At 34.6% G+C, this 21,732-nt stretch overlaps 3 protein-coding genes across 4 annotated transcripts in view; 2 read left to right on the top strand and 1 right to left on the bottom strand.

Annotated features, from left to right (window-relative positions):
• LOC18592278 (histone-lysine N-methyltransferase ASHR1) overlaps positions 1-5,607 on the top strand; it is an 8,293-nt gene extending 2,686 nt beyond the window's left edge. Inside the window, exons 2-13 of the mRNA XM_018125486.1 lie at positions 1,382-1,524; positions 2,312-2,431; positions 3,361-3,415; positions 3,511-3,629; positions 3,763-3,851; positions 3,942-4,023; positions 4,150-4,333; positions 4,409-4,538; positions 4,736-4,850; positions 5,123-5,192; positions 5,289-5,352; positions 5,424-5,607. Of these exons, the coding sequence (XP_017980975.1) occupies positions 1,382-1,524; positions 2,312-2,431; positions 3,361-3,415; positions 3,511-3,629; positions 3,763-3,851; positions 3,942-4,023; positions 4,150-4,333; positions 4,409-4,538; positions 4,736-4,850; positions 5,123-5,192; positions 5,289-5,352; positions 5,424-5,571 (1,319 nt within the window). The 3' untranslated portion in view covers positions 5,572-5,607. The remainder of the gene's footprint in view (positions 1-1,381; positions 1,525-2,311; positions 2,432-3,360; positions 3,416-3,510; positions 3,630-3,762; positions 3,852-3,941; positions 4,024-4,149; positions 4,334-4,408; positions 4,539-4,735; positions 4,851-5,122; positions 5,193-5,288; positions 5,353-5,423) is intronic.
• LOC18592279 (histone-lysine N-methyltransferase ASHR1) lies at positions 9,919-12,972 on the top strand. Its single transcript, XM_007018917.2, has 13 exons — positions 9,919-9,961; positions 10,054-10,196; positions 10,480-10,620; positions 10,730-10,784; positions 10,882-11,000; positions 11,086-11,174; positions 11,259-11,349; positions 11,454-11,637; positions 11,716-11,847; positions 11,948-12,054; positions 12,262-12,331; positions 12,419-12,482; positions 12,565-12,972. Exons 1-13 carry the CDS (start codon positions 9,919-9,921, stop codon positions 12,731-12,733), a joined length of 1,407 nt encoding a protein of 468 aa, XP_007018979.2. The 3' UTR covers positions 12,734-12,972.
• Positions 13,822-19,677, bottom strand: LOC18592280 (probable serine/threonine-protein kinase mps1). Of its 2 annotated transcripts, none has more exons than XM_007018918.2 (6): positions 19,345-19,677; positions 18,613-18,990; positions 17,388-18,367; positions 16,504-16,704; positions 15,137-15,298; positions 13,822-14,742 (listed from the first exon to the last, which is right to left on the bottom strand). In XM_007018918.2, exons 1-6 carry the CDS (start codon positions 19,487-19,489, stop codon positions 14,173-14,175), a joined length of 2,436 nt encoding a protein of 811 aa, XP_007018980.2. In that variant the 5' UTR covers positions 19,490-19,677; the 3' UTR covers positions 13,822-14,172. The 2 variants fall into 2 exon arrangements, with proteins under 2 accessions (XP_007018980.2, XP_017980819.1); XM_018125330.1 differs by having other exon boundaries at positions 17,388-18,436.

Below are 21,732 nucleotides of genomic sequence, written 5' to 3' on the forward strand. Positions count from 1 at the left end.
GAATAAAGAAATGAAAAATGATGGAAAGAAGAAAAGTCAAAAGTTATTAAGCATCGGCAAGCCACCCATGACGAAATTGTGGGGAGAAAAAAAGAAGATAAAAATGAGAGAAAAAGACAAGTTAAGAAATAAATAAAATAATAATAATAAATAATATAATTGGAACAAATATTTGAGCATTACCACCAAAAAGGAGGTAAAGAGTTACCTCTTTCCGGTGGATATTTTCGGGTGCGAAGTTAGAGACAGATTTTCCCCGAAGCGTCGGGATAAATCTGAAATCTAAATTTCAAAACCCATTAAGCCAAATAGTCATTATTAAAAAATAATATATGTAAAAAGATTTTGTTAATTCAAATAAATGTTACTAAACAAAGTTAAATTAATTGTTTAAAAGTTAATTAATTAATTATTTAGATAAGCTTTGTAAACAAGTAAAAAATTGACCAACAACAAACATGGATTTAAATAACCAAAAAATAAAGTATATATATAAATAAATAAAAATAATAAATAATAAATAACAAATAATCAAATTTTTAGATCATCAATAAACGCGTGCATGTAGATACCATCGTTTTATACTGTCATTGCATGCCACTCTTATTTTGCATATGGCGCGGGAATCCCGATGATGGGATTTCCCCGAGGAGCTCGTAGAGACGAGTTCTTCCGGGGATATCTCTAGGTGAGGAGAATTTCGAGACTTCACCAAAGCGTTGGGATAGTCTTCGAATAATTTTCCAATAAAAGATTACCGACTCCATCATTTAAAATAAACGAGTCACGACATCATGCTACGCTTGCATCATATGCATACTTAAGACCAAGTGAAAAACTCAGTCTGACAATTCAATAAAAATTTAATTAATAAAATAGGGATTAAACTAAGAAAAGGCTATATTAAGATAACTTAAGATTAAATGGTACCGTTCGTAGAACGGCCGTCACGGAGGTGCTAACCCTTCTCCGTGCGTAATCGCACTCCCGAACCTATCTCTAAAAAACGTGGATCAGTTCTCGTTTTTTCGACGGACCTAAAATTAATTTAGGGCTTCGTCGATTAAGAATCGAGTTAATAGGTGACCAATCACACCTAGATAAAAAAGATTGGTGGCGACTCTCACACCTTGAGATTTTTAATTTTTCGCCCCGCGTCTGGCGGACTGGTTACCGGACCCGCACGTCACGACAATATGATGATGATATGCATAGGTGTGTATGTAGGTACATATGTATGTAGTTGTGGTTAGTGAGGGGATGTATGTTTGTATGCCAATGTTTAATTTATAGGCTATATCTATGGTAAGGAATACAATATTTTGGTATGCACTTTCTTGATTTCCTAATTTTGGTACTGGTGGTAACAACCACATTTCAGGAGAAGTGATTATGAGGGAGGAGCCATATGTGTGTATACCAACAAGCTCTGATCCTTTATGTCAGCGATGCTTTAAATCCGATGGCACCCTTTTGAGGTGTGCATCCTGTAACATAGTTTGGTACTGTGGTGCAGAATGCCAGGTATATCTTTTTAATTTTGTTTCTGTGTTGTTTTATGGTTAGATTCCAGCTTTAGGTTAAGGTTCTATATATCATTTGCTCACCAATTGCAATGATCCATCTTTCTCTGTTGAGGGTCATTTCGGATAGATAAACACAAGTCAAATTTGGATTCTCGACTAGAACCTTTTTTTTACAATTAATGATGTTAAATACCAAAAATTGAGAATTATAATCAATCCTAGAGATCATCATAGAAGTCATCTTTTGTGGGATCGATACAAGTTTTTGTGAAAAATTTTGAATTTAAGCATTTATATCACGGTTTTGAGCTGTAGAAACATTTAAGCTTACTGCAGCAGCATTGAAAAAGAAGAAAGTAGAGAAAAGAAAAGCTTAGAAAGTAAAACAGAGAGAGATACTTAAGTAATGGCATCAGTACCATTTTCATTCATTAAGAAATATATTTACATGAAATACATTGCTTAGTTTCACCTAGTACATATCCATACTCAAAATCAACTAACTACATACACAGCCATACTTTGCTGACGTTAAACATTTCAACAAGTAAACTGTCACACTTAACCATCAGAAGTATGGTTGCCCACTAAACCTTTGACTTTGCTTTGCTCTTCAAAGCAAGCCTTACATCAACAAAACAAAGGAGAAGAACAATGAAATATGGAATAATTAATGACTTGGAATATTGTTCTCTTTGTGTAACAAGAAAAAAGTAAGTAGTGGGATTTGTGTTTTGTTTATTCTGAATATATATTGTTCCCTAATTTCAGAGGCTTGATGGAAGTTGCATAAGCTTGAATGTCGTGCCATCTCAAGGCTTGAAAAGAAGTGGCAAGAGCTTGTTACACCTGAGATACGCCTACTGGTAAAGCTCTTCATTCGGAGAAAGTTACAGCGTGATAAGGTAAATAACTTTTTATGTAATGGCTTTTCAAATTTGGCCTTCTTATCGGCAACTGTAATAGTTTCATGATTTTGAGGACAGTTTGCTTGTTACTTTAATAATTCTTGACATAGACTAGATCTATACATCAATGATAGACCAGTTTGCTTGTTTGTATACACGTAATTTGAAATGAACTGCAAGCAAGCAGTTGTTGTCGCATATCCATCCTCGATAAAGTCCCTTCAGAAAACAAGGCATGAATTACCTGTTTCTATGTAAACATAAGAGTTTTAAAATGTAAATACTGAATGAGAAATCAGATACTGTTTTCTTAGCAATATATCTAATAATAAATTATCCAGCTTATCACAAATAAATGATAATAAAATTATCTATATGCAGGGGTTTAGCAAAAAAAAAAAAGTGGTTTCCTTCCTATTTTATCATCTGCATTCTCAATAGATAATGCCTATTCTATGTAAAATTTGAAATTCAGAAATAAGAATTTAATGCTCTAGAGAAGGAAGTAAAACTGAATCAGCATACTAAACTCAAGTTCAAGATATAGTCTACGCATTCTCTATGTAAAGAACATGTAGAGCAACATAGGTTGATTTTATAGGTTGGATGCTTCACTTTGTCTTTAGCATAAACTAATCAGCTTAGGTGCTATGACAGTTCCTTGATTACGATTGTTACTGCAGTGGACGGAACTTGAGGTAATGATGAGGTAGAGGAATTTGGTTTTAATTCCCCAGGCCCATTGATACTTTTCCTCTTAATAGATGGATACTTATTACTTTTTTGATTGAATATTACCATGCGAATGAAACTATCAAGTTTTTCTTCTTCCCTTTGAAACATGACTTATGTTGTCAACACACCATGTTAACATCCTTACTAGTATAAAAATTGAGTTTCAATTGTTCATTTGTGTATACTGGCAGGTCATCCCTACTACTCCTATTGACAACTTCAACTCGGTGGAGGCAATGATATCTCGTATCCTTTTTTGTTTGCTGATGTTCATTTGTGGTTTCATTCCCGCGCATGTTTTCAATAAATTGTTATGCTTCACCTAACATACTTTTGGGAAGACCAATCTGATATGGAGACAGAGAAATTGGTCGAGTATATGACGAAGGCTCAAATCGTCAAGCAAATGCTTCAGCAGCCTGAGCTTGATCAAGACGAGGCAGTAAACAACTTTTGCAAGGTATTCTAGATTAGTAACATTTTTTGTCATGTTCTTATATTTTAAAATTAAACAGAACGGATCTCCATGTAGAAGATTGAGGTTCGGATCAGGTCTTCTCTGAAAATCAATTCTTTCAATTCTAATATTGTAGCTTTCATGCAATGCACATGCCATCGTTGACATTGAAATGGAGCAATTGGGAATTGGACTGTATCCTGTCATGTCTATTATTAACCATAGGTAACTGATAAAACTGATTAACGGCTTCTTTTGAACTTGTGATTTCTTTTGGGCTTGCTCTTTACGGGTTTAATCATTTTGGGATTATAGCTGCTTGCCCAATGCTGTTTTGGTTTTTGAGGGAAAACTTGCTGTACTTCGTGCCATAGCGCCTGTGGATGAAGGTGATGAGGTAATATATGTAAGAAATGAATTTGAAGTTTTCTGCATTTTGAGTCAACATGTTTGATTATTGGTTGATAAGATCAAGCACTACTCCGTCATGACTAAGTTGTTCTTGTTATTTTGTTTCCACAAGGTATTGATAAGTTACATAGACCTTGGTCGAACCACCAGGTTTCGACAGGACGATCTTAATGGAAAATACCATTTTACTTGCTCATGTCCCCGCTGCTGTAAGTTTGCCAAAATCGATGATCAAATTTTGGATGCTCTGGGATGCAAGAATGGGAAATGCGATGGCTTCTTGGTTGATAAATACGGTATGTCATATCAATGCTAAAATTGTTTTGGGTAGATCTAGAGCTTGATTGATCTTTCTCTGTTTGGAGATACAGGATTTTACAGTAGTGACCAGAAACTTGAATGCAACAAATGTGGACTCGTCAGGACTTCGGAAGCGGAAAAAAGAGCAAAGGGGAAAATAGATCCATTGCTTGCCAAGGGTAGATCGGATTTTTCTTCTGGGTGTATCCTCCATTGTTTGTATATAAATATTAAATATTAGTAATTCTTATATCAATTTGAAATATTGTTTCTCATACTACATGTTAAGATTTCTTTTGCTCATATTTGCATTGATTTTGTCCCTGTGTACTCTGGCAAATATATTGTTGAAGCTAATTTACATTAACACACTTAAAATAAAAGTCGTTCTTTGACAGTGTTGTAGATTTCCGGGGAGCTCTGTCTACTTATAAGAGGGTTGAGGAAGCGACCCTGGATCTTTTCCATCCTTCTTCATTCAGCGTGATGATTGTCAGAAATTTACTTACAAAGGTAGCCTTTTTAAGGATCTTATTCTCTCTGGAAGAAAAGGAGTTGAAAAAATCTTTGTTTGGTGGCTTGGATGCCATTTGGACAACATAGTCAATAGATAAGAGGCTTAATTAGACGAAGAAATAATAACAGGAACAGTCTTGCCTTGATACAGATTGACGTGCTACTCAAAGTGTGGGCTAATAAGATTTGATATTGTTTATGCTACCAGTTACTAGTATAAGCTGAAGCCTTTTCTCAAATCAGAGAGCTTGCTACTTTGTGCCTTTCAGCTCTATATGAAGACAGGAGATAAACAAGCAGCACTGGAATGTTGTAGATTGACAACACCAGTCCATCAAAGTATGTCATTTTCTATACTTCATTAGGAGATATATTGTAGTTTCTTTGTTTAAATTTCTTATCCAATATTCTTGCTCTTTTTATCTTTTTATCCAGGACTATTACAAGGACACGATCCTGTTCTTGGAAGGCACTACTACACACGAGGGATGCTTGAATGGTAAGAAAAGTTTCTCTGTGTCTCCATTATCTCCAATGTTATGAACATAAAAGGATGTTCGTTTATTACAGGGTTAAAGGGAACAAAGAGGATGCTCTAAATTATCTGATCAGGGCAGGTGATATACTGGAAATTACGCATGGGACAAATTTTCCTTTGGTGAAAGAACTCTTGATCAACTTGGCCAAGGAACAAGAGGGGCATCCTAGTGGATTTTGATGTATAGATTGAAATGCATACTTACTTGCTGAACCATTTCTGTGAAGAGGTTATTCGATAGTTTTTTTTTTTTTTTGGAAGCATTAGCAATGCTGTATGTTTGTGTACGTAAACAGCTAGCTTTAAATATTCTTTGATCGGTTTAACCACCATTATTTTAATGTATGTTAAGAATTCCTAAACCACCATTCTTATAGTTCTAACAAATAGTGCTTTAATAAGCGAATCTCATCATTTTCACCTTCCTCACCATCATATTCCACTACGGAAAGCTCAAGGCCTCAATCTAAAGGATCATCATATGTATACAAACTATATATCTTCAGCATCAAATATAAATATTATATATATATATATATATTGTATTTTTGAATTCAAAAGTAAGTTTTATTGCGCAATAGCCTCTCCCTCTTGTATAAAATCACTTAATTCTTCGAAGAGAAGCCATGTCCATGCTGTCATTGTTACCAGTGATGCTTTTATATATAAAAGACTGTGAAATGTCAAGAAGCTACATATTTGGGAAAAAAATCTGTATTAAACATTCTAAATCATATACAAGGGAAAGCCAGCAATATTTATATGCTGGTCAAACAGTAAACCATCAAGTGAAGGGTAAAAGAGTAATATAGTTAAACTAACTGTACTCTAATCAATGATTAACTACACATTAAACAAGCTATGGTAAACGATAAATTATAAAAAAAAAAATTACATTATCACTCCCCTTCAAGATGGGTATTATAAATATTCTTGCGTAAAAATGAATGAAATGGTCTCGATTGCAATCCTTTGGTGAATAAGTGTTCTAGTTGTAATTTTGTTCATAAATAGCAGAGTTCAATAATTCTTTCAACTATTTTCCCCCGAATAAAATGGCACTTCATCACTATACGTTTCGTTCGTTCATGAAAAATAAAGACTTTTTCAAATATGAAGAACGAACTGATTATCACAGAATAACTTCATTGCACCCGAATGTTCCATATTAAAGTCCTTGAGCAAATATGGCAAGCATATTTCTTCACAAGTTGTTACCATTGCTTGATATTCAACATCTATTGAACTCTTTGCTGCTACACTTTGCTTCTTAACCTAGTATCTCGGCACCCAACCCAATCACTATCGTTGTATGCTTGTAACCACAAATCAGAATTAGCAGAGAACAAAACACCTCGACTGGGTGCTGCTTTAGGATATCTGAAAACTCGAAATGCTGCTTGTAAATGATTCTCACTAGGTTTGTCCATATACTGAGAAAGTACATGGACAACATAGGGCGTCAGTGTATGCCCTAGACGCCAATCAGATTGGATTAGAGTTTCAGGGTAAAATTTGGAGAGATTCCAACTTCAACGTGAGATGGCAGGTGACGGAAGAAGCAATGGACAGCGACGGTCCGACAGCCTGAAACTAGGCAAAATTGAATTCTACATAGAGAAGCTCTCATTCTGGAGGGAGAAAGAAGGAACAGAAAAGAGGAGGATTAGGTTAGGTTCTCAAATGTGAGTTTACATAGGTTAGCAAAACAATGCCGTTTAGGGTACAGAAAGAAATTAAAAAAAAACAAAAGGAGAAAATGGTTAAAGCTATTAAGTGAAACGGTGCCGTTTCAGAAGAATTGAATAAAATTCTAAGCATCAAAACAAGTATGTGTGTAAAGGGGTGTGAGTTATATTTTGCTGTACTTTATTTTGTTACTTTGTTTAGTATCTATTTTCATTCTTGTTTAGTAGTTACTATTTAGCCTTTATTAGTTTGGTACTAATGGTAATACAGTAAATAATGTGTTTAGGTTATAATATTTATTTAGAGTAAGAAATAAATACAAATAGGTACAAAATTAAAAATTAGATTAAAGGGTAGACAATATTAATTTAAAAAAATCATGAATTAAAATTACAGAAAAATGTAAGAAAAATAATTTTTTTAAAGATTATGATTATAATGGGGAAAGAAAATAAATAAAAAAAGATAAATTAAGTTAAAAAAATTTACAAATGATTATTTTTAAAGTTTAAGAATAATAAATAAAAAGTTTTTAAGACTAATATAAAAATAAAGATTCACAATTATTTAAACATAAATCTTTGAAATGAACATTTTAAGAAAAGTTACAAGTAGTAATTTTTTTTAAAATTTTCAAAGTAAGAATAATTATGAGACATCGCCATAAGTATTAGAAGGTAATCTCATAATTAATTTTTGCAAAAAGATTTATTTACAAATAATTATTATAAACATAAAAGATAATAATAAATAAATATTTAAATTAAAATATAATATCATAATATTCATAAAATTAAATAAATATATATAAGTTCTTTGATGATAAAATCTCGAGACTTGTAAGAGGAAAACAAGTTGAAATTTCCTTAGATTGAAGGAGATCTACACTTGCTTCCTTGCTTGTTCATGCTTGTGTTTAAAAGAGGTGAATATGTGATTTTAGGGTGAGATTTTACTTACTCTTATTTAATGATTACATAGCATAAATTTAGTTGATAATATTTGAGTTTGATATATTGATTTTAAATTACAAATTTGTGTTTATTTACATGTAATGTTTGAAAACATTTCCCCAATAAAAAAACCAATCATGTCTTCTTCAAACAATAATTTGGTCCAAGAATTTTATAATATTAATATATGTATAAATGCTTATAAATGTAAAATTTGAAGTATTAATCGTTGAAACTTTATAATATTAATTTATAAATTTTTCAATATTATTAAAAGTTAAAAGTATTTTTTAATAAAGATCATTTAATAGAATTAAAATTCACATTTACAAATTATAAATCTTATTAATACTAAAAATAAAAATATTTGCAATGCTCATTCAATACAATTATAATTAAAAATATACAAAATGACAATTTAGAAACATAATGAACAAATACATCTATTTTGTTAATCAAAAGTTTTAACAATATAAATCCCTGTCGATTACTATTACACAGAATTTTAAATATTATTTATATAATAATTAGAAATTATTTAAGATGATGATTGACAATTTTGAAATATAATGAGTAAAAATATTCGCTTTTATCAATCAAAAAGTTTTTTAACACTTGTGCTTTTATACATATATTGTCACCTACAATACATGTGAATATTTATTTTTAGTTATTTATAAATAATTATAAAAATTTACAAAATGTAAAAGAAAATTATAGTTGAAAAACAAGTAATGTTTCAAAAATATATAATTAAAATTTTATAATATTAATTAATATATAAGTTATTCAATACTAATAGAATTAAAAATATATTTTTATGAAATTCATTCAATGCAATTCTAATTTTTATTTGCAAATTTTTACTTGATGTTATACATTACCACAATAATTTTCCTCTCTAAAAATGTATTAGAAATAAGTAAATGTGCAAATTCCAACGTGTATATATTCTAATACACTTAACCACCTATTATAGGTTGTAACCGTCTAGTTGAGAATTTAACGCAGCTGTCAGTCTGTCACGATCACCAACGTTTGACAGCCGTTGGCTTTATGAGTTAGTTATGATCGGACGATAATTAGTTATCAAGGTTCTCTAACTGTCATGTCCCAAACCAAAACTACCGTAATCCTATCATTTCTAATCTCTCTCTCTCTCTCTCTCTTACCCCCTTTTCTTTTTGTTTTACTTATTATAAATAGCAAAGAAGAAGCTGAAGTTTATTTTTACTTAGGAACAACTCGACTCTGAGAGAGAAAAAAGAAAGCAAGAAAGAAAAGAGCGTGTTAGTCATCATGTCAATGGAGTATTATTTGGAATTGCTGAGGTTTCTTATACCTGAAGGCTTAAACATCTATACTGTTCTACCGAAACGGCGTTGCCTCTTCGCCACCAGAGATTTCTTTCCAGGTTCTTCTCTGCTCTCCTTTTTTTTTCCTTGAAAAGTTTTGGAAGCTTTTAATTTGCTGGCTATACTAGGAAAAGGGAAGTGAAAGGAAAGGTTAAACTTCATTTTTTGCATACAAGCAACAAGAAAGAAGAGAGTTGACTTGAACTTGATTTGTTTTCTTGCATGGAAACAAAAGAAAGAAGAGAGTGAAACGTAACAGAAAGAAAGAAAAAGAAAACGCATTAAACTGAACTTCACTATTCATGATATTTTCTTTTCATTTTCTTTTTTTATAACTCTGTTCAAGGTAGTTTTATGATCTTTTGTTAACATCTAGAAATGTATTAGTTCATGAAGGTACTTTCTTTTTACCCTTTTCTTATTCTTCAAAGTTCAAAACATGTATAAGCATCATATTCTTATGCACGCAAGCATAAAACTAACACTGTATGGATGGATACATGTATATATATATAGATATATGTAAATAGATGGATATGTATGTAGTTGTGGTCAGTGAGGAGATATATATGGGTATGCCAATAGTTCACTTATTGCTACGGTAGGGAATACAATTATTTTTTGTTTTCCCAATTTTGGTACTGGTGATAACAACCACATTTCAGGAGAAGTGATTATGAGGGAGGAGCCTTATGTGTGTATACCAACAAGCTCCGATCCCCTATGTCAGCGATGCTTTAAATCCGGTGATGCCCTTCTGAAGTGTGCATCCTGTAACATCGCTTGGTACTGTGGTGCAGAATGCCAGGTATATCTTTTTAAATGTAATTTTTGTCTTGTTTTACGGTTAGATTCCAGCCTTAGGTTATGATTCGATATATCATTTGCTCACCAATTGCAATGATCCAGCTTTTTCTGTTGAGTGTCATATCAGATAGATAAACACAAGATCATCTTTTATGGGATCGATATAAGTTTTTGTTAAAACAAAAGAGAAAGAACAATGAAAAATGGAATTAATGACTTGGAAGATAAAAGTAGTGGGATTTGTATTTTGTTTGATCTGAATATATATTGTTCCCTAATTTCAGAGGCTTGATTGGAAGTTGCATAAGCTTGAATGTCGTGCCATCTCAAGGCTTGAAAAGAAGTGGCAAGAGCTTGTTACACGTACACCTGAGATACGCCTGATGGTAAAACTCTTCATTCGGAGAAAGTTACAGCGTGATAAGGTAAATAACTTTTTATGTAATGGCTTTTCAAATTTGGCCTATGTATCTGCAACTGTATTAGTTTCATGATTTTGAGGACAGTTTGTTTGTTGTTTATGTATACTGGCAGGTCATCCCTACTACTCCTATAGACAACTTCGACTTGGTGGAGGCAATGATAGATCGTATCCTTTCTTTTTTTTGCTGATGTTCATTTGTGGTTTCATTGCCGCGCATGTGCTTAATAAATCCTTATGCTTCACCTAACCTACTTTTGGGAAGACCAATCTAATATGGAGTCGGAGAAATTGGCCGAGTATCAGATTATGGCTCAAATCGTCAACCACATGCTTCAGCAGCCTGAGCTTGATCTAGACGAGGCAGTAAACATCTTTTGCAAGGTATTCTAGATTAGCAAATTTAGGTAGAAGATTGAGATTTTGATCAGGTCTTCCCTGAAAATCAATTCTTTCAATTCTAATGCAGCTTTCATGCAATGCACATGCCATTGTTGACATTGCAATGGAGCCACTGGGAATTGGACTGTACCCTGTCATGTCTGTTATTAACCACAGGTAACTGATGAAACTGATTAACGGTTTTTTTTTAGCTCGTGATTTCTTTTTGGGCTCGCTCGTTTAAGCATTTTGGGATTACAGCTGCTTGCCCAATGCTATTTTGGTTTTTGAGGGAAAACTTGCTGTACTTCGTGCTCTGGCGCCTGTGGAGAAAGGTGATGAGGTAATACATGTAAGAAATGAGTTTGAAGTTTTCTGCATTTTGAGTCAACATAGACCTTGATCAAGTACTGCTTCGTCATGACTTAGTTGTTGTTGTTATTTTGTTTCCATAAGGTATTGATAAGTTACATAGACCTTAGTCGAACCACGAGGCATCGACAGGACGATCTTAATGGAAAATACCATTTTACTTGCACATGTCCCCGCTGCAGTAAGTTTGCTGAAATCGATGATCAAATTTTGGATGCTCTGCGATGCAAGGAGGGCGAATGCAATGGTTTCTTCGTTACTAAAGACAGTATGTCATATCAATGCTAGATAAACTGTTTTGGGTAGATCTTGAGCTTAATTGATCTTTCTCTGTTTGGAGATGCAGGATCTTACAGTCGTGACCAGAAACTTGAATGCAACAAATGTGGACTCGTCAAGACTTCAGAAGCGGAAAGAAGTGCAAAGGGGATAATAGATCGACTGTGTGACAAGGGGAAATCGGACTTTTTTTCTGACAGTATCCTTCTCCATTGTTTGAATACTTTGGCAAATATATTAGTGAAGCTAATTTGCATTAACGCACTTAATATAAAAGTTGTTCTTTGACAGTGTTGTAGATTTTCAGGAAGCTGTGTCTACTTTTAAGAGGGCTGAGGAAGCGGCCCTGGATCTTTTCCATCCTTCTTCATTCAGCGTGATGATGGTCAGAAATTTACTGACAAAGGTATCCTTTTTAAGGATCTTATTCTATCTGGATGAAAAGGAGTTGAAAAAGTCTTTGTTTGGTGACTTGGATGCCATTTGGACAACATAGTCAATAGTTGAGAGGCTTAATTTGATGAAGAAATAGTAACAGGAACAGTCTTGTCTTGATGCTCAAAGTGTGGACTTTTAAGATTTGATATTGTTTATGCTATTTTGTGCTTTTCAGCTCTATACGACGATAGGAGATACACGAGCAGCGCTGGAATCTTGTAGATTGATGACACCAGTACATGAAAGTGTGTCATTTTCTATATTGGAGTTACTTTGTTGTTTGTTTAAATTTCTTATCCCATATTCCTGCTATTTTATCTTTTTATATCCAGGACTATTGCAAACACTAAATCCTGTTCGTGGAATGCACTACTTGACACGAGGGATGCTTGAATGGTTAGAAAATTTTCTTTGTGTCTCCATTATCTTCAATATTATGAACGTAAAAAGGATGTTATTTTGGCGTCGTTTATTACAGGGTTGAAGGGAACAGAGGGGATGGTCGCAATTATCTGGTCAGGGCAGGAGATATACTGCTACTTACTCACGGGACAAATTTCCCTTTGGTGAAAGAACTCTTGATCAACTTGGCCAAGGACCATGCGGAGTTGGCTAAGAAACAAGAGGGAGGTCCTAGTGGATCTTGATGTGCAGATGAAAATGTATACTTTACTTGCTGAGCCATTTCTAACCAAATTTGATGACAAAAGGTGATTCCCTCGCTTGATTGCATGAGTGACAAAGTTTTTTTCCCTTTTTTTGAAGTATAAGCAATGCTGTATGTTTGTGCACGTAAACAGCTAGCTTTAAATACTCTACGATCGGTTTTTTAACCACCATTTTTTTTCATGTATGTTAAGAATCCCTAAATCGCCATTCTTTTTTACCTTCCTCACTATCATATTCGACTACAGAAAGCTCAAGGCCTCAATCTAAATGATCATCATATATATATATATATATATATTTGAAAGCCAAAAGTAAGTTTTATTGCACTCATACAAGAGTTCTAAGTAAAACTAATGCAAAAACAGATCAATAACTTGCAGCAAAATAGAAGAAACATAAGCAAAACTGATTCTTTTTGCCAGCAAAATGGTAAGTGTTTTCTAGTATCAATAACTTGCACTAAGAGGTTTCTTTTAAGTTGTAAAAGACTGCTTGAATTTCATTGTAAAACCTAGGAGGAAGAATTACATGTAGAGGGGGGAGGGGAACCACTAAGAAAGTATTGTCAGGTTTGTACTATGAAAGTGACCCCATGAAGTATCCAACGATTGCTTGTTTTGTCCTTATAAATTCAGTGAGCTTGTAAAGCAATATATTGTTGAACAATCAATTATTTGGTCCAATTTGCTAGTTTCTATGTTGAATCGATCTGTGTGACCAAGGAGGTTAATGGCAGTTGTTAGGCTTTTGTTCTGTCTGTAAGTCAGTAACTCGTTCAAACTTTCATGGGGGCTTCCCAAGTCAGCTCCGTGGGACTGAGGCACAGAATTTCCTGGTAAAACAAGAAAAGATAATGGGAAAAGATTTTTAGGAGTATTACCAACTCAACATGATTTTGGAACATGCTGAAGAAGCTGGTAGTAACAATTTGAACAAATGTTAGCCTCGATGGTCACTTTTGCTTCTTTTTCGTTCTTTTCTTGCACCTTTATTGGATTGAATGTTACATAATTTATTTTTTTTTTGAAAATTAAGAATCATTCATTCCAGAGAGGTAGACCAAAAACAAGAAAATGCTACTACCAGCTTGGATGTAACATTTATTGGATTGAATGTTACATCATTAAACTAGACAATGCTATCATACAAACGTTCTGAACCTAAAGGATCAGTTGAATTGACTCTTTGGACTGCCCACATCAATTCAAAAACAGGCTGATACATTCATGAACTCGCTGAAGGATAATGTTTCAGCTATCCAAGAATACAACTCCACGATGGTAATTTTTACATATTATTACAAAAGGACTGAAAATGACCTTGATCTGGCATAATTGCTGGTAGGCCAAAAAAATCCTCCCACGTTTACAACACTTAAAAACTGCTATGGCTAGCTGCTCCCCGTGTTTACCAACTCTTACCCTGGCTTGCTTAGATGTTCCTGGAGCTGAAAGCAAAGCTTTGACATTTGAGAGAGCAACCTGCATTCTTGTTCTTGGGATGTTAGTGACTGTGACGTTATCTGTGACATTGGGTCTCTAAGGAGTTGAGTGAGCTGAGAACATAGTACCAAAGCGTCTTGATTGCTGCCACATGCTTTCTCTATAAGCTGAAGCAGTTGACAGCTTTGGTCTTGAGAAAAAGATGGTTCGGGAGGAACAGGGGGAACAAGAAAAGGGTGTTTAAGTAGCTGAGGAATCCTCCACCTCTCATTGCGATCCCATGCAAGACATTTCTTCATGAGATCAAGAAGCCATGGGTTAGAAACTGGACCATATGTTATCTCATGGTTTGGATCTGTTATAACTTTGAACTTAGACCAAAAAGACTTGTACTCAGCAAAAGGGGTCCTCCCATAAACCATTTGGTAAAGTATGCACCCAAGGGACCAAATATCTGAAGGTCGGCCACATTTTATAGTATTTCCATTTGCATCACTCTCATTGCACATGAATGCCTCAGGAGACATGTAACTAAGAGTACCCACCTACAGTGGAAGGATACAAAAGCTTTATGAATTCCGTGAGTGATCAGGTGATTAATTGCCATAAACTATGTTAGGTACAAGAGATGTTGCTGTAAAGATTTAACATGAAAGACCCAAAACATCAAGCACTCTTTTTTTTACCTAGTGATCAACCACTTGCAAATAAATTTTAGATACGATACATAATGTTGCTACACAGCATATATAAGTAGCAGTATCTATGTCATAATAAATGTAAATAAAAGTGCATTCACCATCATTATCTTGAAAACCATCAAAGTTCTAAACTGATAAGAACAGTAAAATTAAAATTTTGATTAATTAAACTATAAGGACCAAGGTTTCCAATAGTACTTTGAATCAAAAGTTAGAGAGAACAATGAGTAACGAGTACCTGTGAATCCCTTTGGATGTTGGTTGTATCACTCATTATGGCTTTGGCAATACCAAAATCAATAAGTTTTAGAGAACCTTTTACAAGAAGGAAATTGGCTGGCTTCAAGTCGGAGTGCACAATGCGTTCCTCATGTATAGTGTTGACAGCTTGAAGTATTTGCTGCAAATTGCTTCCAACAAACTAATCTAAATATTCTGCTTTGTTGAATAATACATAATAATATGAAGCTAAGACTACATGAATGGCACACAATTTTAAACAAGATAATATCAACTATCCCTGTCTTCAATAAAAAAAAAAAAAAAAAGAGTCTAAATCAACTCACTGAAGAAGATGACAAAAGGCATGCAACTTCCCCTGATGGCAGATGTGGAAGTCAAAAAAGAATCTTGAGGAACATGGAGAACATAAATACATAAAGTACAAAGACTCTGCTTTCGTTTTTCCAATTATAGTAAAACAATAATTGGAAATAAGTCCATATTTTTCTTAGGGTGACACTTGGAGCAATGGTAGGTTTGCTCCATTGTGACCTGCAGGTCACTGGGACAAGTTGCCAAAATAGCCACAATTGCACAAGGCTAAGGTGTGCAGATCTAACCCTCCCCAGACTAATAAGCATTACAGTTCTGAACATTCATGAACACAAGAAAACATCATCACTCTTAGCACTTGAAACCTGTTTGGGCTGACTAGAGCTGTTGAAGTAAAGCTTTACGACATGTGCTATCATGTTAAAATTATTTGAAACAACTAAAAGTATCTTTGCATGTTTAAAGCTTTACTGATCTTCTCTAACAACATCTCATCACAACTCTTTTCGGAAATTCAATTTTGAGCTTCTGAAGTAAAGCCTCCAAAAGCTCCTTTTTAGGTTTTACAAAAGCTACAAGTTGTTGTTCAAAATCCTCATTTAATCCAACTTTAGCTTTCTGTTAGCATTTGCTACTCCAAAGACTGGGGCCAAGCATCACCTCATGGCATGTGTATCTCTGTGTCTATTTTTTTCGGAAAAAGATCAAAGACAAAAGGGGGAGTAAAAATAAGAGAGAAACTTGATTCCCAAAATATAGGAAGCTCAAGAAAGGCTTGACAAATTGGAGTAAAAGCTAAATAAAAATATGCAAACACAAAGAAAAGGACACAATCAGAGTCATCTCTAAAATATAAAATTATTAGCCTCAACGTAGGAATGTATATTTAGGTGGACTGCCACTAGAGAAAGCACAACATGACCAAGCACAACTATCCAGCCGCAAATTAACTTTCAAAAATGTTATCAAATGACTTAGAAGATGAAAACATATAATGTAAAAAAGGTATCATTAGCAACAGAGACTCAAGATAAGGGATAGCTTTAGAACCTGCCAGTAAAATCGAAGCCAGTTCTCATCTATAGTCTGATTGGAGCTACCCATTTCCTTCCATTTCTGGGATAGCATGTGAGCCAGATCAATTTCTCCATATTCAAGTACCATGTATAGATAGCCATCATCCTTAACCCTGCCATCTTTATTTGACATGCAACCATTCATGACTTCTCGAAGCAGATTCTTATCTGTCACCTAATATCAAGAAAGACTATTATTAAATATTCCCCACAAGCTGCTTCAGGCTAAATCCTAGCAACAAGAAAGCTCACAAGATTTAACACCAAAGTTCAAGTCATTTATCGTAATAATATGATATACATTCTCACCAATTAAGATCTACTTTTACATGCATGGGTGCCTTAAGGAATTTTTCTTATGTTCACTATGGACCACTTGACAGTGACATTGTATGTGCATTTCCTTGCATCATAGCAATTGTGGTGAGCTATACAATTATCTTTCAAAGGTGATAGATCCCCTCCCCCTCCCATGCCCCCACATTGGACAAGTTAACAACTCCAACAGCCATAAAATTTTCCAAATAGTCATAACTGCTGAAAATAAGACATTATTAAGTTCCACAGCATATGAACAACAAATGGCCATGAAATCAGTCTGCATATCAACCGCCTACTTAGACCAACAATATCACAAAACCTTCATCGGGTAAAATGTTAAAAGATCCCTAATTGAAGCATTTTAGTTTAGCATGCATAAAATGACCGACATGAGTGTCTATTTAACATAATAATAGCAAATCCATGAAATGATTGGTTGTAGATTTGTGTTGTTGGTGAACAAATTGAAACAATAAAAAAGGATAAACGTTTTAGTGTATTGGAAGTAAACACAGGACAAAGGTTGGAAAGAGGTACCTCATAGTCTATTAACTGGATAATGTTGTTCTTTCCCTTCAACCTGTTTAAATATTCAATTTCCTGGCAAAACCCATATGCAGTCGCATAGTCACGACCTTTGAGCTTGATTTTCTTAAGTGCATATATTGTACAATCTGATGAAATGACTTTGTGGACTTCACTGCTTCCTCCACTGCCTATTTTTCCAAGCCTTTGATACAGCTTTCCATTCACTTTGAAGAACAAGTCAGGATCATAATTCCGTTTCCGAGGTGCTGAAGCTCCTTTACTACTTGGGACCTTCCCCTGCTTCTCTGCTTTAGAAGGCTCTAACTTGACATCTGAAGTCAAGTCTTTCGACAATGGAGCCTGAGATTGTATATTAGTGACATCACCTGCAAAATCTTGCCCTTTGGTTGACTTATTATACTGAGGACAAGATTCAGGATCTTTTAAAAGTTCATTTTCATTTGCCAAGCCTCCTTCTTGCTTTTTGGACAAGTCAAATTTCTTAACCTCCTCTTGAGCATCCTTACCAGAGGTAGATGCCTGAGCTGCAAGAGCTGTTTGATCAACTAACATTCTGTTCATTTCCTTAGTTGAAGGAAATGGTTGCTGCAACATATCTACTTGATTTACAAGTTGGTGATTCACATCAATATCTCCTAGGGGTTCTTTTGCCACGTAAGAACCTCCTTCAGAATGAGAATGAGAGCAATAAGTTGTCAGGTTAAGCATTGGAGCTGAAGATGAATGTATAGATGTTGTGGTAGCACATGATGACCCCACAACTGAAGATTGAGTGAGGGGTTGCCCTAAAAAGTTTCTTAACTGATGTAGCTGATCTTGAATAATTGTAGTTCTTTTTGCCAGAGAAGAGATTGCACCATCAGACTTCAAATTGATTTCAGATTCTGTGTTCCGAAAATGCTGGTGCTTGGACTCATTATTTACCACAGCTTGTGCTTCTACTTGATTGACTGTATCCCATTCCATTTCTGTCAAGGCAAGTGAACCCATATGAGATGATAAGTTCTCCAATCCAGTGGCCATTCCATCATGGGCCCCTGCAGATTAAATGGGAAGAGGAAATACATCGCGAAGCATAGTGACAAATTCAGGAACTAAATATAATGAGCTATAATTCAACTAGGTTTGTCACAATGTCGCAAAAGTATGGTGGCAAAGAAGAGCCTAGAAAAATGCAGATTAGCAATTTAAAGAGCATTGCAAAACATATTACCCTGAGAACTGACATGGTGTCCAGGTAAAAGCTGAACCTTTCTTTGACCATCAACATGTTGAGATTCTACATCCCGCAAAGGGATCAGATTATTCTCTTTTTGATCAACAACCTCCTTAGGTTGATCTTGATCCACATCAAATGGGTTGAAATTTTCATCAAAGGTTTTGGTGATAGTTCCCGTAATAGAAGGTGGTGTAATGGACGCATCTTCTTGAGATTCCCCAGCAATAATTTTGTCCTTGACTAACTGACCATGACTCAACGAAACACAATCCCGAGACTTGTTAGTATCAACATTAGCACCCACATTTCTGGAAGCTGTGCGCTGGGGAACCACCATTCGTCTAGGCATTATACCATTCGTCTGCACCGTACCTGGAAACCTCTCAAAAGTTCCAACGTAAATTTACATTTGAACCAATCGCATCATGTCATTAGCTAACAAAATTCATCCAATATTTCATGATTTTATTCATTGACAAAACCATATGATCAGTATAAGCATAATTAAATACTAAAACCAAATACGCACCCTAAATGTCTAATTCCATTAAATGAACTTAAATAGCTTGCTTGAGACCAATATAAACCCTAACTAGGTAAAAGGAAATCAAGAAAAAAAGTAAATAGAAAAAACCCTGAATGGAACTAAATTTAAACAGTAAGCAAAAATTTGGGCTCATACAACAGTGAAGAACACTAAACTTGAAGGAGAGAGATGACGGATACCGAGAGAACGATGGCGTTTGAAGGCGGCCTGGACATCACGGATGAAGCCGGGCGGGGAGGAAGATGATGACGTGGAGGATGACGTGTCCTGATTGGGGATCGCGCGAGAGGGTGGTGGGACCGGAAGGTTAGCCTCCCTGTCCATGGCCGGATCTCAACGGCATTTCCGGTCTATGGAGAGAAGGGCAGTTGGATGGAAAAAAGAAAGAAAAATAAAATTGAAGGATAGGAGCGGCGGGAAAGAGAGACTCAATCGGGTGACGTTAGGGTTACCGTAGTGTCGTCCATGAGAAAGAGGAAGCGTTCGGAGAAAGTGGAGGGAGTCGAGTGAAAGTTTTCGAAGTTTTGAACGGCTTGTTGGCGCTCTCATTTTTTCTTTTAAAAAAAAGAACAAAATTATTGGATGGGCCATTGGGCCCATTTTCTGGTGGGAGCCTTTCATAACAAGAAATTTTACTGGGCGTCCGTCGTACTAATTTTGGTTCGTCTGAAAGAGCCCATAGAACCTTTTAAACCAACCCAAACAAAGATATTCCTTTATTATGAGGACCTAAATCCCCAAATCTTTTATGGGCCACACCTAAGAACGGGCCTACCTTTGTTATCATTTGGATTAAACAAACGTTCAATTGCTTCTTTGCAATAAACATAGACTTGGACGGATGAATTTTTTGACAGTCCATAACCATAATCCGTACAGCATGTGAGCTAAAGCGTTCAGTTAAGACATTTATATATGTTCATAAATAGATAAATTTCCGTATTCAATATGTATTGGTGATACAGCAACACTCTTGCTTTAGCTTTATGCCCATAAACAAATCCAAGCAATGAACATCAGCTCAATGCATTTGCCAATTAATAACTTTGTGATAATACAAAAATTATACATTAATTAATGAATTAAATGTTCAAGTATATTTGAAATATATTTGAAATTTAAATACACTTGAGATAAAATTAAGACTCTTAATCACAAAGTTAAAGTTTCCATTCGTATATACACAAACCAACTCTACAAATCATCCTTTCCCAGCCAAAAGCTTCCCAAACGTTAATCAACAGCCAATTTTGGAGTCGTTAGGTTCTCCCAGTTTCTGAATCTGAACTTCCAATGCCAATCCACTTTTTACCGCCAACGGTTAGTCGACTGCTGGAGCTAGCTTTGTTAGTTTTTTTTTTTTTTTTGAATCACTAGTATTTCTTTTAAGCTTCTCACTTTTGAATGCTTTCTCTAATGTTTGCCTTTAAGGGTTAAAATTTTGAAAAGCAGATGCAGAAGATATAATTAATTCCTAAGGAATATAGTATAATAAGTTGCTGGAGAGTATTCTTTTGGTTAATAAACAACACTAGTAAAGCTTTATTCCAGGGGAAGTGTGGCATAATTTTGAGGCAAAAGGAATCAAGCAGCTTTTTCCCATGAGAGGGACCATAATGGTGTAATTAGTGAGCGTATCTTGTTGTTGGTGTTAGAGCACTCAGCCCCAAAAATCCCACCTTGGGGTACCCTACAAGACACCCCTTGCCCAGATCCCATCTGCACTCCTCTCCTCTGTCCATTTTCCCCATTTAATATCTCTGCATTTTTTGCTCAAGCCAATGAGAAGAAAATAATAACTAGTGTAATTTGTTCATACAATTTGAAATTTAAATATAAATAAATCGCACTAAGCTGAACTGTTGTATAAGCAATAGTATATAATTCATATCCACGTTACAATGTCTAATGGGGTATTTTAAAAGTATTAAAAATATAATTAAATATCGTTAACTGAAAATTAATTATTTATCAATAAAATTAAAATTATATATATTTATATGTAGAAGTATTCAATGGTCAAGCTACGCTCAAACTTAAGACCCGACTTGACTACGAGCGAGATTTGGTATAAATTTTCATGTCCAAGTCGGACCCACTTTTGATTATATTATTTTATTAATAAATAATATAATTTTTTATTCAATTTTAATTTTAAAAGTATTAAAAAAACTATTAATATAAAAATAAAATATATTTTTATTTTATTATAAACTAGTAGTAAAATAGAAGAGTCTGGGCTTGGCTTTAAAAATGAGAGGCTCGATAGGTCCGACTTGACCGACCACAGACATCTATCAATAATGTGCAAAAGAACTCAGACAATACACTCTTAAGAAATTTTCTTAAAATTAATAATATTATAAAGGAATAGAAAATCAATTATTGTACTTTTGAGATTCTTTTACAGAAACACGTTCAAAAAACGAAATGTAAATGAAGACTGACAGGGTTTAAAGAACGATTGATCTTCGTATCGATATGGTTGTTAATGTTTGAAGAAAGCATTTATAAGCTTCAAAAGATGGTTTAGAACAGCTATTCACAAATGATTATGACTCTTTTCA

The sequence above is a fragment of the Theobroma cacao genome, chromosome 8 (assembly GCF_000208745.1).
Source record: "Theobroma cacao cultivar B97-61/B2 chromosome 8, Criollo_cocoa_genome_V2, whole genome shotgun sequence".
Taxonomy (NCBI): domain Eukaryota; kingdom Viridiplantae; phylum Streptophyta; class Magnoliopsida; order Malvales; family Malvaceae; genus Theobroma; species Theobroma cacao.

Coding starts and splice junctions, on each gene's coding strand:
- LOC18592279 (XM_007018917.2), top strand. CDS start 9,919: ATGGATATGTATGTAGTTGTGGTCAGTGAGGAGATATATATGG. Junction 9,962..10,053: donor CAGTGAGGAGATATATATGG/GTATGCCAATAG, acceptor ACCACATTTCAG/GAGAAGTGATTATGAGGGAG. Junction 11,638..11,715: donor TTTCTTCGTTACTAAAGACA/GTATGTCATATC, acceptor TTGGAGATGCAG/GATCTTACAGTCGTGACCAG.
- LOC18592280 (XM_018125330.1), bottom strand. CDS start 19,489: ATGGACAGGGAGGCTAACCTTCCGGTCCCACCACCCTCTCGCGCGATC. Junction 16,705..17,387: donor TCCAGTTAATAGACTATGAG/GTACCTCTTTCC, acceptor TCTTGATATTAG/GTGACAGATAAGAATCTGCT. Junction 14,743..15,136: donor ACATCCAAAGGGATTCACAG/GTACTCGTTACT, acceptor CTTCCACTGTAG/GTGGGTACTCTTAGTTACAT.